This window comes from Panthera tigris, chromosome E1 (genome assembly GCF_018350195.1).
Source record: "Panthera tigris isolate Pti1 chromosome E1, P.tigris_Pti1_mat1.1, whole genome shotgun sequence".
NCBI classification, from domain to species: domain Eukaryota; kingdom Metazoa; phylum Chordata; class Mammalia; order Carnivora; family Felidae; genus Panthera; species Panthera tigris.
The window spans coordinates 58,852,053-58,866,449 of record NC_056673.1 but is presented as its reverse complement, the minus strand read 5'-3'; the positions used below and the strand labels follow the sequence as shown (position 1 = coordinate 58,866,449).

General features: G+C 56.1%; 1 protein-coding gene across 1 annotated transcript in view; it reads right to left on the bottom strand.

Moving 5' to 3' along the window:
- Nucleotides 1-8,935, bottom strand: part of CARD14 (caspase recruitment domain family member 14) — a 28,136-nt gene extending 19,201 nt beyond the window's left edge. Inside the window, exons 1-4 of the mRNA XM_042967206.1 lie at nucleotides 8,875-8,935; nucleotides 6,345-6,574; nucleotides 4,318-4,455; nucleotides 2,230-2,534 (exon numbers count right to left, since the gene is read on the bottom strand). Of these exons, the coding sequence (XP_042823140.1) occupies nucleotides 2,230-2,534; nucleotides 4,318-4,455; nucleotides 6,345-6,555 (654 nt within the window). The 5' untranslated portion in view covers nucleotides 6,556-6,574; nucleotides 8,875-8,935. The remainder of the gene's footprint in view (nucleotides 1-2,229; nucleotides 2,535-4,317; nucleotides 4,456-6,344; nucleotides 6,575-8,874) is intronic.
- Between the last annotated feature and the right edge of the window lie 5,462 nt (nucleotides 8,936-14,397).

Genomic DNA, 14,397 nt, shown 5'->3' with positions numbered 1-14,397 from the left:
CCAGCGTCCCTGTGCAGGTCCCACCAAAAAGGCATAACCCCCGTCCAGTCACCAGGACACAGGAGACATACCCGAAATGAGGAATAGTCTATTACAGAAAAGAGGGGCCATGAGGCGCCTGGGGGGGCTCAGTGGGTTGAATGTCTGACTTGAGCTCAGGTCATGATCTCACGGTTCTTGGGTTCAGGCCCCACATCGGGCTCTGTGCTGACAGCTCAGAGCTTGCTTGGGAATCTCTCTCCCTCACTCTGCACCTCCCCTGCTCACTCTCTCTCTCTCTCTCTCTCTGTGTCTCTCAAAATAAATAAACTTTAAAAAAAAGGGGGGGGCTGTGTTCTTAAAAAATATCCACACTATAATAGACAAAAGCTGCAGAAATGTTCCAGGTTAAAGGAGACAGGACGACCACAGGCTCTCCTCCTGGACTGGAGGAAAATGCCATGACAGATGCCATTTAGGTAGGGATAAAATGGGAACACAGACGTCGGGTTAGATAAACAGATAGTGTTGGTGAAAGTGCACGACGTTGATAACTGAGCTACGATTACATCAGAGAATATCCTATTTTTAGGAAACACACATTCAAATGTTTAGGGGTACGGGGCCATGATATACGTAACTCAAGTGGTTCAGGAAAAAAAGAGCGTGTGTGTGTGTGTGTGTGTGTGTGTGTGTGTGTGTGTGTGTGTAGAGACAGACACAGAGACACAGAGAGCCGGACAATGATGAAGTAAGGATACTTGGGTGTCCTGGGTATTACAGGTGACCCTTAAAGGACGTGAGGGTTAGGGGCACCGACCTCCTGACCACCCCCCCCTTGCAGCTAGAAATCCGTATGTAACTTTTGACTCTCCCCAGAACTTAACTACTAACAGCCTACTGGTTACTGGAAGCCTTCCTGATCACACAAACGGTCGACTAACCCATTCTGCGTGTTACATGTATCATTTACGGTATCCTTCCAGTAACGTCAGCTAGAGAACAGGTTACCAAGGAGGTCATAAGAAGGAAAAGATACACTTACAGTCCTGTATTTACAGAAACAAAATCCAGGTATCAATGGATTCTTGCAGTTCAAACCATGTTGTTCAAGGGGTGACGATATTCATATTTGTGTATTTGTTTACAAATTTGAAATTCATTTTCTCAATAAAGTTAAAAAAATCAAGGCCAAACACACAAAAGCCCCAGGGCAAGGAACGGGTGCCAAAGTGACAGGGAATGAGTCTCCTCAGTGTTGAAAGAGCTCCTACAAGTCAATCAGAAGACAGCAGCCCAGGCCCCCCCCGGGGTGGCTCAGTGGTTAAGCATCCGACTTTGGCTCAGGGCATGATCTCACGGTCCATGAGTCTGAGTCCCACATGGGGCTCTCTGCTGTCAGCATGGAACCCACTTCTGATCCTCTGTCCCCCTCTCTCTTCCCCTCCCCTGCTTCTGCACACTGTGTCTCAAAAATAAATAAGCATTTTGTTAAATGTTTATTTATTTTTGAGACAGAGAGACAGAGCATGAGCGGGGGAGGGTCAGAGAGAAAGGGAGACGCAGAATCCGAAGCGGGCTCCAGGCTCCGAGCTGTCAGCACAGAGCCTGACGCGGGGCTCGAACCCACAGACCGTGAGATCATGACCTGAACTGAAGTCGGACGCTGAACCGACAGAGCCACCCAGGCACCCTAAACATTTTTTAAAAATTAAAATATATATATATGTATATGTATATGTTAAAAAATAAAAACCTGAGGGGCACCTGGGTGGCTCAGTCGGTTCAGCCTCTGACTTCAGCTCAGGTCGTGATCTCGCAGTCTGTGACTTTGAGCCCCGCGTCGGGCTCTGGGCTGACACAGCCCGGAGCCTGGAGCCCGCTTCGGATTCTGCGTCTCCCCCTCTCTCTGCCCCTCCCCCGCTCATGCTCTGTCTCTCTGTCTCTCGCTCAAAAACAAACATTAACAAGATTAAAAATAAATAAAAATTAAACTAAAAAAAAAAAAAATGACAGCCCACAGCCGAGAAGTGAGCAAAGGTGTTGTCGGGCCTGGGGGCCTCGTCGACGACCCCCTGCTCCCCGCACAGACGCAGGCCCCACCGGGGGACCCGGGAGGGGTGGACGGAGGTCCCCGGGGCCCCAGGTTACTGACGTCGCTGGGGGAAGGTGCCTCCCGGGAGCGTCCACCCCTTCGGCGGCCCCGGCAGGGGTGGGGGGGGGGCGGGGGCGGGGGGGTGCACCCGGTACCTCCTCCTGCAGGCCGCGGCACCGGGTGACCGCCAGCTCCTTCTCCTGCAGCGCGTTGCTGTGGTGCAACGACAGGCTGAGCATCTCGTCCTTCAGCTTCAGCACCTCGTGCTTCACGCGGTCATGGTCGGTCTCCAGCTGGCCCAGGCTCCGCACGCGGGCCTCCGCCCGGCCCAGGCGTTCCTGCAGCTGCCGACAGCGCCGCCGCAGGGCCTCCTTGTGCCCCTTCTCCTGGCCCAGCTCCTCCTGCAGGCTGCCGATGGCCCCGGCCAGGCACTCGGTCAGCTTGGACGTGTCCATGAGCCCTGCGGAGCACGGGCCGGTGGGCGACCTCGACCCGCTGTCCTTGCCCCCCGGGGGTCTTTGCTTCCTACGCCCAGACTCTCGGGCCGGAGCCCCCACCGTGATCTGTCGGTCTCCTTAAAAACTAGCTGCTCTGGGAATGCAAGCTGGTGCGGCCACTCTGGAAACCAGTAGGGAGGTTCCTCCAAAAACTAAACATAGAACTACCCTTCGACCCAGCAATTGCACTACTAGGCATTTATCCACGGGATACAGGTGTGCTGTTTCGAAGGGACACAGGGACCCCCATGTTTATAGCAGTGCTCTCAACAATAGCCAAAGTATGGAAAGAGCCCAAATGGCCGTCGATGGATGAATGGATAAAGAAGATGTGGTATATCTATACAGTGGAGTATTACTCGGCAATCAAAAAGAATGAAATCTCGCCATTTGCAGCTATGTGGATGGAACTGGAAGGTATTACGCTAAGCGAAATTAGTCAGTCAGAGAAAGTCAAATATCATATGACTTAACTCATATGAGGACTTTAAGACACAGAACAGATGAACATAAGGGAAGGGAAGCAAAAAGAATAGAAAAACAGGGAGGGGGACAAAACACAAGAGACTCTTAAATATGGAGAACAAACAGAGGGTTACTGGAGCGGTTGTGGGAGGGGGGATGGGCTAAACGGGTAAGGGGCTTAAGGAATCTACTCCGGAAATCGTTGCACTACAGGCTCACTAATTTGGAGGTAAATTTTAAAAAATAAAAAGTAAAGTTAAATTATATTTAAAAAAATATGGAGAACAAACTGAGGGTGACTGGAGGGGTGGCGGGAGGGGGGAGGGGCTAAATGGGGAAGGGGCACGAAGGAATCTACCCCGGAAATCATCGTGGCACGGTATGCTAACTAATTTGGATGTAAATTAAAAAAATAAAAAATGAAACAAAACCCAACAAACTAGCGGCTCAGCCGGACTCAATATCTGGTTAAATAAACAGCACGACTGGTGACTTCGGTACCAGCTTTCCCTCCTCTCGCTTCCCCGTGGGCCCCTGCGGCTCAGACCCGACTCTCCCTCATCAGCTAAGGTGTGCTGGATGCTAACTCCCTTTCAATGTCACCCTGAGAAAAACAGAGGAAGGACCATGAATCTGCACGGCACCCAGCGGCGCTCTAACAGAAACGCGGGCTGTGACGCCAAACAGGCAGAAACGTTTTCTTACCCGGTTTTGAGTGACGTTAGTCCCGCCCTTTGTACAACAAAATCTTTCCCCGGCTTCTCCAGGGAACCCTCAAACCACTTAACTAACAAAAACTAAAAAATCTCCCACCAGGCCGGCTAGACCTTTCTCCACCGGCTGAGCAAATGTGCAGAAGGCTGCCGGCTCCCCTCCCGCTCCCCTGCGGCGGGGACCTCTCTTCCTCGGCCCCCTCGCAGGCCCAGCCGTCCTCCACCCACTGCCAAGGCTAAGGCCGGCTCAGGAGCATCTCTAGGGGAAGGACATGCCTCCCCTCTGCCGGCACCTCTCAAATGCAGACTCTGTGCCCCACGACGGGTCTGCTCGTGGCACGTGGTAATCGGGGACAGATCTCTTTTAGGACCAGAGGCCGCCAGCACCTTCTCCTGCACCGTGGTTAGTGGGGGCCTCCTTGCTCCCTGTGCTGGGGCAGCGGGACAGGAAGGAACCTCTCCCTGGTTGGGGGGGGGGCAAGAAGAGTGTCTGCAAAAGGCTGCAGGCACCAGGACCCAGAGGCTGCGAAGAAGCCCTCGCCAAGCCACCCCGAGAGCCAGCTCTCACCACTGAAGTTGCTGAAGTCCCCTTTGGGCTGCAGCCCGGTGACCAGGGTGTACACGTCAGGGTTGTGGAACTTGAGGCTCTCCAGGAAGGCAATGGCTCCATTCTTCCCTCGAGTCCTCAGCAAATCCAGCAAGTGCCCTAGGACGACAAACCGTCTCAGCCAACAGGGCTCTGGGAGGGCGTCCCCGGGGACACAGGGTGGGGAGGCGGGAGAACCCACGCAGATCTAGGAATCAGGGGGTGGAAGCAGAGCTCCGGGATCCTCGGGGGGTGCCCTCGCTGCTCCTGTGGGTCCCTCTAATTCACACGATGGCAGCCAGTCTCCAGAAGGGCCGGGCCGATACGCACTGAGCGACCTCGGCAAGCCGAGCACTGAGTTGGCCGTGAAAGAGGAAGCTGACCTCTGTCTGCGCTCCAGACCTCCCGGTGTGTCGGTGACACGTGCAGACCCTGTGTATGAGTCTCACGGGACAAAGGACACAAAGGGCGAAGCCAGCGCCCCCAGCCTGACTCGCGGCTTGGATTCCTCTCTCCTGTATCTGAGGTTCGTAAGGAACAGTCAGAAGAAGCTACCACTTACTGCTTCCTCTGGCCCCAGCCTTGAGAGGAGTCTCATTCGATCCCCCAAACCTGACAGGGAGAGGCTATTCACTTCCCTGTTTGGGGTGAATAAGCACAGCGAGTCAGACTGTCAGAATCCGCTCCAAAGACATCTGGAGGGAGTCGAAATGTGCCCCCCGCCCCGCAAAGGTACATCCACCTGGAAAGTGTCGGGGGCACCTTATTTGGAAACAGGGTCTTTGCAGATGTAATTATGGTAAGGATCTCGAAATAAGGTCATCCTGGATTCTCCAGGGGGCCCTAAATCCAATGACAAGTGTCCTCATAAGAGACAGACAGGGGAAGATTCAGGGAAGTCCGCGTGATGGCAGAGGTGGACACTGGAGGGATGTGGCCACGAGCCAAGGAACGCCCCATGACCACCGGGAAGAGACAAGGAAGGAGGTGTCCCTGAGCCTTCGAGGGAGGGAGGCCCTGCCCCTAGGCGGATTCCAAACTGCGAGCGAACGCATTTCTGCAGGGGTGGGCTGCCCAGTTTGCGGTCCTTTGTTACAGCAGCTACGGGAAATCACCACAGTGTCCCCATGTCTGGAACGCAGTCTTTAAAGTCCTGCACTCCCTGCCTGGACACTGGGCTTCCCAGCATGGCCCGTGTGGAGCTGGTGTGGCAGGAAGGGCCCGGAGTAGGCGGGAAGGGGGTCCTCATGGACTCTAATGACCGTGTTGGTGAACCTGGGAAGGGCCTGTGGTGGGGGGGGGGGGGTCCTGACTCTCATGACCGTGTTGGTGAACCTGGGAAGGGCCCCGGGGTGGGGGGTCCTCACCGACTCTCATGACCGTGTTGGTGAACCTGGGAAGGGCCCCGGGGGTGGGGGGCCCTCACCGACTCCCATGACCGTGTTGGTGAACCTGGGAAGGGCCCGGGGGTGGGGGGCCCTCACCGACTCCCATGACCGTGTTGGTGAACCTGGGAAGGACCCGGGGGTGGGGGGCCCTCACCGACTCTCATGACCGTGTTGGTGAACCTGGGAAGGGCCCCGGGGTGGGGGGTCCTCACCGACTCCCATGACCGTGTTGGTGAACCTGGGAAGGGCCCCGGGGGTGGGGGACCCTCACCGACTCCCATGACCGTGTTGGTGAACCTGGGAAGGGCCCGGGGGTGGGGGGCCCTCACCGACTCTCATGACCGTGTTGGTGAACCTGGGAAGGGCCCCGGGGGTGGGGGACCCTCACCGACTCCCATGACCGTGTTGGTGAACCTGGGAAGGGCCCGGGGGTGGGGGGTCCTCACCGACTCTCATGACCGTGTTGGTGAACCTGGGAAGGGCCCCAGGGGTGGGGGACCCTCACCGACTCCCATGACCATGTTGGTGAACCTGGGAAGGGCCCGGGGGTGGGGGGTCCTCACCGACTCCCATGACCGTGTTGGTGAACCTGGGAAGGGCCCCAGGGTGGGGGGTCCTCACCGACTCTCATGACCGTGTTGGTGAACCTGGGGCTGTGGAGCACCTCCTCCTCGTCCAGCTGGTCCAGCACCTTCGCCTGGCGCAGGTAGGGCGTGAGGCGGCTGGGGCAGATGCTGCTCACGATCTTGTGGCGGTGGCTCTCCATCATGTCCCACAGCGTCTCCTCATCCAGGGCTGTGAGCGTCGAGTCTGTGCGGTGAAGGGTCGCCATGACCGCGTGCTCGGGAACGCTGGAAGGAGAGGGCGGCCATGGAGGGCTGGGACCAGGGACCCGGCCTCTGGGCCCCGGGAGGCCTTTCCGGTCAAACCACCTTTCCCCGGCTTGTGCGCAGGGAAGGGAATGACCCGTCTGGAGAGGATGTGGTGACGCTGGCCCTGGCCCTGGTGTCCCAAGACCAGCGGGGGGATTATCCTTCCTTAGCTTCGATTTTAAACCAATCCCTCGAGGGTTGATGGGGGGGTGGGTGATGGGCATTGAGGAGGGCACCTGTTGGGATGGGCACTGGGTGTTGTATGGAAACCACTTTGACAATAAATTTCATATTAAAAAAAAGATTAAACCAATCCCTCTACTTGGAGCAGAGCAGGAACTGGCCTCTTTTGGCCTCAGGGCACTGAATTTGCCTTTGAAACACAGGAAACTGCCCTCGGTGCGGAGAGCCAATTTACAAGATTGATCTCGCACATGCATTCTCTCAAGAAGGGTGATACGGGGCCCCCACGGGATCGAAAACTGGTTCCTGAGCAAAAATTCTCAGTCCTGTGTGTCCAAAGCACAGCCGTGCATAAACAGATACTCAGGACCTTTGTGATACCAACGTCCCGTGGGAACGCGGTGAGGGAGATGTCCAGCAAGTCTCCGCAGGGCTGAGGATGACCCAAGGTCTAGGGACACCGCCCTGGAAGAAGTGTGAGGGTTTGGGCGCCCCGTCTGGCAACCCAGCAACCAGAGGAGGTGCCCAGGGTCCACAGTGAGGGCGTCGGGGGCAGTCAGGCAGGAGCAGGGCCGGGACAAGGGTGCTCACACAGGAGGCACCCTGACTTCACTTGGCAAGGAAGACGCCTGTGATGTTTCAGCAGCCCCAGGACACTTGCACTAGGCACTCAGGAAATGTGCTAGGGAACGACACTTTGTAAAAGCGTATTACAGAACAATTGACAACGAAAACCAAGGACTCAGAGCAAGTGGTAAAGGCCACGACCTCTGGGCCGGCAGGGTGTGTGGATTGAAGACAGACAGGTCCCTGAAATTGCTGAGCTGCAGTGGGTCTGGGCAGATGCCCCAACTGGAGTCACAAACTCCTGGTCTGCCTAGGTGACGATCATGAAACAGCTCACTTTGAAAGTACCGGAAGAGCCGCCCTGGGCATGGGGTGTTGAGGCTGACTGATCTAAATTCCAGAACCTTCTGTCGGGAGGACCTTGGAAGGCGCCACCCAGCCTTCCATCCACGGAACACAGAACACGCCCTGGGTGATCCCAGCTTTGCAACGAGCCGCCTCCGTAGCTGTGTCCCCACCTGAGTCTCTCTCTTCCCTCCTGGCCCTGGCACGAGGTCATTAGACCATGAATCCATCGAAATCATTCTAAAATGTTTTTAAACCCTGGGCTGGTTCAAGCTTATTTTAAAACATTTTTGTTTACATTTATTTATTTTTGAGAGACAGAGTGCAAGCACGGGAGGGGCAGAGAGAGAGGGAGACACAGAATCGGAAGCAGGCTCCAGGCTCCGAGCTGTCGGCACAGAGCCCGACGCGGGGCTCGAACCCACGAACCGGGAGATCATGACCTGAGCCAAAGTTGGACGTTCAACCGATAGAGCCACCCAGGCGCCCCTGGTTCAAGCATATTTAAAAAGTCCTGCAAATACACAGTATAACCATGTACCCATCATGCAGACTGCACTCATTAAGGAAACGCATTGTTGGAGACAGACAGCTCAGTCCCGCTGGCTGCAGCCTGCCCTCCTTCTCGCCCCGAGGTAGCTGCCTTGCACGTGGATGTGTCTACAAACATACGCCTGCGTTTGCACCATTCTTTGTGCACAGAGTACCTGTAGATAAAGAGCATCTTTACTGTTGACTCTCACTTTATATACACAGGGTCAGGCTGGGCTCGGTGCTGCGTGTTCCCGAGGCTTGGCAAGTTGGATACACGCGGCTTACACATACACGCCCCCCCCCCTTTTTTTTTTTTTTACTGGTGCCGGATTCACTTATGTGAACAAACCATTTATCGACGCCCCTGTCGATAAATGACCCACTAGGTCATTTCCATCTGTCCTCCGTTGCACTCAGAGCTGTGGTGACGTCCTCTCAGACCCCTGAATTCCTGCGATTTGGCCCTTTTCCTTGGAATGACCAGCTGGGCTGGCGGGGCTCGAATGCCTCTTGAAGAGGTCTGTGTGGTAAAAATGCTGGAAAACCAGAGCCAATCAACCCTTGTACACTAAGGAAAACGGGGAATAGTGGATGGAGAACCCACGTCCGTGAATGGCCCCCCACAATCCCTAGGAGGACGAAGTGCTCACCAAGGGACCCTCCAGCTCCTTCCCACGGGCACTCCTCACGGTGCGCTGGGATCCGGTGTCCCCTCCGTGGCCAGGTGCGGTGCCGGCCGCCGGCTCCCTTCTCTGTGGGCTGCGGGGCAGGACGGGGCTGGGCACAGTAGCCCCCCAAGCCAGCGCCAAGTTGGCCTGCCTGCTCTCGAGCCACGTGACTTGCTCCAAAACTCAAAGTTCAGGCACCAAAGACTAAGGCAAGGGAGGAAAACAGAAGGCAAATTCTGATCCAGGAAATAATTTGACAGATCTCTGACTTCCGTGGTTTCTCAGTGACTACAGACACTTCCCCGGGGCTGGGAAGCAGGGTCCTCGAAGGAAGCTGGGTCGCGAGCCCTAGAATGTCAAGGGCACTTGCCAGGTGCCGTGGGTACCCACAGTGCCTGGGCCCCTCTGGGACTGTGGTGTTGGTGGCTCGTGTCGATGAATACACTAAAAGCCATAAATTGCACCCCTTAAATGGCTGAGTTGTCCAGTATATGAATTACATTTTAATAACGTCTTTTTTTTTTTTTTCAAATAAAAAGACCACAGAGCTGTCAGCAACCACACCCTGCTTCCCTCTGACCCCACGCCCTGCCCGGATGCAGGGGAGGGTGGGTGGTGAGGAGGAACCCAGGGGATCGGCCTGCCCCCGCCTCCCCAAGGCCAATGCCTGCCACCCTCGGCATATGGGACACCAGCCCCCCGTTCCTCCTTCCGTCTTCTGGGCCACGCCGGGCCTGCACACGCCCTCAGCCGAGCTCCGTCCTCTGCCCTGGGACGTTCCCTGATGCCCCCTCCTTTCCGTCCTTCTTGGCCCAGCATCCGAGTCCCCCTCAGCTGCCCTGCGCCCCCAGGAGCGCCTGTTCCGTGACATCGATGACACCCCATGAGCGCAGCTGACTCCCACACGTCCAGCTCAGAGTCTGGGTCAGATTCAACATACAAAATCCGTGCGAGTGGTAAAGGTGCTGCCTGAAGCAGGCCCGCGGGACCCCTCTGCCCCAGCTCCTCGCAAAGGGAGCCAGAATTTTATATATTTACATAAAGCAGCCGCAAACTGAGGGGAGCTTTGGCCGCCGAGCCCTGAGACTGATGGAGAGGTGTCACGTGGGGCGGAGGGGCACGGGACCCCGGGACAGGACCAGGGAAGGGTCTCAAGGACTCTCTCCCCACTAACTGCTCGTCTGGAGAGAAGAAAACTTGGGCTGAGTCTGCAGAGGCGAAGGCACCCCAAACTTCCCCCGACTTCCACTAGAGGAAGCTCCACAGAGGTGGGCGGACCTTCCTGGGGGCGCACGCACCCTGCACTGATTGGAGGCAGAAACCTGGACCCCAGGCTGCACTCCCAGCCGCACGGTGAGCACCGGGTCCATTCGGTTTCGGGCCTGGCCCCAGACTTCGTGGGACTCCCACACAGAGTCTGCTAGGACTCGACTAGCAGTCCTAGACCCTGCCCCATCAGAGGGAACACAGAGCATCAGGGCAGATGAAGACAGAGGTCTCCCCAGGACTCTCCACACCCTAACCAACTGCCGCCCTCTCCTGGGACCCTGGGGACCCTGGGGCCGGGTAAGGGGGTGTAGCTGGGTGGCAGCCATCGCAGCCCCTCCTTTGTGCGGCGAAGCAGCCGACAATGAAACCCCGAGTGGCAAGAAAACACATAGGAGTGTCTTTGCAACTCGGTTCTGATGTATTCTATTTTTTTAAGTTCACTTATTTACTTTGAGAGGGAGAGAGAGCGGGGTAGAGGCAGAGAGAGAGGGGGGGAGAGAGAATCCCAAGCAGGCTCCGGGCTGAGTGTGGACTGAGCCGCGAGATCATGACCCGAGGCGGAACCGAGAGTTGGACCCTCAACCCACTGAGCCCCCCAGGCGCCCCTCAGTTCCAGTTTAAATAGGCCTTAGTCCCAACGGTGAGGAAAAGTTACCCCGCAGATCCCTCTAGACCTTTTCAACTCTGCGAAACGCACGCGCAGACGTGCTCACACTCGCTCACACGCACAGATGCACGCACAGGACTCCAGAATAGGAGAACGTGAGTCAGCGGGAGCTTAGACCACCCGGTGAACTGCACGCATGGTGGGTGAGGCCAGTGGTCACCCAGCGAAGGAAGAGGTGCTTTCTTGCACCCCTCAGCTAAGAGCCCACTCCAGTGCCCCCGTTTCCATGTGTGGCTGTGTCCTTACCACCAGCAGCAGGCAGCTGGGTGTCCAAACCTTCCTTCCCCTTCTTTCACCTGGGGCAACAACGTAGAGATTACACATAAGAGCATTTCTTTCATCCATCGCGGCCCACGATGCCAAAGCGGCACTGAGCCACCAGAGAATGTTCAAGTAATGAAACCAAGCCAGATGGGACGAGCTGTTCCCTCCTCTCGTCCACAGGCAGGCACCTCCACTCCTAATGAGGCAGGAGCCCCCCCCCCCCCCCCCCCCGCCCTGGACAGCTCCGGACCCCATCCCGACCTTCCACCTCCCTGTATGCTGACCTGCTCTCTCGGGCGCAGACTTCATGCCCTCGCCTTCCTTGTCCCGGAGAAGCAAAGGCAGGCTGACCCACGACGGGCTGAACAGCCGACGAGCAGGTCTGACAGGTCCTGCCGTCTGTCCCGGCCCTGCCCACAGAGCCTGTGCCTTGCCCTGGGTCTGTGCAGATCTCACGGCAGGGAGGACGCTTGCTTTTGTAAGAACCCCAGAATCCGCAGAAGGCAGTGACTGAGAGGATGATGGAGACTCTTGGGGTCTTGGGGTGCTGGGAATCTTCTCTCTGTGAGCAGTCAGCCCAGCGCATCGTCAATCCCTCAGGATAAGTCCTGGATTTTTGTCTGGTTCTCATGGTCAGTTGTGGGGATGTCTTAGGCATCCCAATGCACCCCCCTAAAATCAGCATTTGATAACTACTATTTAGGGTTAGACAAAGGTCTTGGCTCTCTTCTCACCGCTTGAACCACCATGCCCCGAGCTCTACAACGACCTCTCCTCCGTCTGCTGCCCCGACAACACCCCCCACCCCGGCTTCTGGCCAATTCTTAAGACGGCTGTTTGTTCGGGGATGTGCCAGGGCAGGGTCATTTCCTTCTGTCCTCACATCCTCACCGTGACCCACAGTGCCCTGCGTATCTTGTACTTGCTGATATCACATCCATTTACCTGCTCCACACACAGGGGCCTGCTCGAAAGCCTTTGAAAGCTCCAGGCACACTCCAGCCCCAGGACCTTTGCACGTGCGGTTACGTCTGCCTGAAATGCTCTTCCCTTCACTTCCTTTAGGACTGCACTCAAGGGCCATCTTCTCAGAGAGGTCTTTCTGGGCCATTCTATTTAAAATCACGGACTCCCCACTCTGGTTATCCCTCCCTCCTCTTTTCCCTGCCTCATTTTTCTCTGTTGGACGCACTGCTTCTGAATATGTGAAACATCCCGGTTCCTTGTTGGTCTCGTGCCTGCCTCCCCACCACGAGCCTGTAGCCTCCAGAGGGCAAGAATCCTCGTTTCTCCTGTTCTCTGCTGTGTCCCCACACCCAGAACAGTGACGCTCCATCACGACTCCGTGGGCTGAGCAGGAAGGACCTTAAAGATCATCATCCCAACAGACAAGGGTCAGTTCCCAAGGCCACACAGCCAGTTCATGGCAGAACAGCAACAGAATGAGGCGAGGAGGAGGAGGAGGCTGTGGCCGCCTGGGAAGAGGGGCCAGAGCGCAGACCTGAGGTCACATTTGGACACAAACTCTCAGCCGGGACTCTTGGGCAGGTTACTTAACTCCTGAGCCCTGGCTTTCTTCCCTGCCCAGTGGGGTTAATAGCGGCACCCGCATCACGGCGGGAGAGCGCTTCTCACCGTGCCTGGTGCACGGAAAGTTCTAGGTAGTTATAAAAAGCTCAAAGAAATGCCAGCATTCTAAGCAGAAGAGGAGGCCAGGGAAGGTGGCTGAATCCTCAATAAGCCCCTGCTTATCTGTAAGTTCTTTTGGTAAAGAACAGAAATACCAAGGGGCGCCTGGGGGGCTCAGGCAGTTGGGTGTCTGACTTCAGCTGGGGTCATGATCTCACAGTTCACAAGTTCGAGCCCCGTGTCAGGCTCTGTGCTGACAGCTCGGAGCCTGGAGCCTGCTTCGGATTCTGTGTCTCCCTCTCTCTCTGCCCCTCCCCCTCTTGTTCCATGTCTCTCTCTCTCCCTCTCAAAAATAAATAAAAACATATTTTTAAAAAAGCAGAAATATCAAAAGAGCTGTCAGAACAGAGTTGAGGAAGCCCCTGGTTCCCAAAGGGCCATGAGCTCAGAAGGAGGCCAAAAACCATTTCTTAGTCACCACGGCAACGTCGGGTGGACCCCGCCTGACAATTTCCCCACACTTCCAAGGTCAAGAAAGCAGTATTTCTGTTAACTGTATTTCTGGTTTGGTTGAAAGAGTGTCTTCTGGAGGGACACCCAGGGAGTGGGTTGGGGTGGGGGACCCGGTAGGCATGGGGACAACGCCACCTAGTGACCACATCCCAGAGATGTGATCAATAAAGGATCATGGAGTGATCAATAGTCACTGTGAACTGCGCGGGGCCACAGAGCACCTCTGGGGGATACTCTTATCCGTAAAACGTAGGGAGTGTGAGTGGGGAGGTTTCTGGGCTTGCTCTGCAATCATGACGTTGGCAGCGGGTGGGGGTGCGGGTGCTAGGTGCTGGGTACGTGGAGGTCCCGTATGGAGAAAGGCAGACCCAAAACAGAAGCCAGAGAACAGGAGTCCAGGTACCAGCCCACGGCCCTCAGGGGCAGGTTCCAAACAGGGGATGACGTACCTAAATGGGGGCTATGCTCCTTCGCTCTCCCGACTAACGCCGGGCAGGATTCCAGAACTTGTAGGCAGCTTCTCAACTGCTGAGCTGGAGGCGGATTGAGTGTCCCAGGGCGGGGCTGGGTGTGGTTCTGAGGCTGGCCTCTGGTGTGCAGCCAGCAGTGTGGACCCCACAGCCCCCCTCGGGTACAGAGCCGGCAGCGTGGACCCCACACCCACCTCTGGCCAGCACCAGTTCGGAGGGTGGGCCGAGGAGGGCAGGAAGCAGCTATTTCCACAGGAGCAGGGAAAACCGGTCATTCTCGGTTGCTTTTCCCATTCTACGTGCAATCATCTGCCTGTCAATCCCACTCGGATGTCTAGGCATCTCAAATCTGACTCAGCCAAACCAGGTCTATTGAAAAAAATGTTTTATTTATTCTTGAGAGAGAAAGAGAGACAGAGCACGAGCAGGGGAGGGGCAGAGAGGGAGGGAGACACAGAATCAGTGTCAGCACAGAGCCTGACTCGGGGCTCGAACTCACGGACTGTGACATCGTGACCTGAGCCGAAATCAAGAGACGGCTGCTCCACCAACTGAGCCACCCAGGCGTCCCTAAAATTAACCATTTTAAAGTGAACTATTCAGTGGCATTTAGTGTTTTTGTTTTGTTGTTTTGTTTTGTTTAGAGAAAGAGCACACAAGCAGTAGAGGGAGAGAGAGAATCACAAGCAGGCT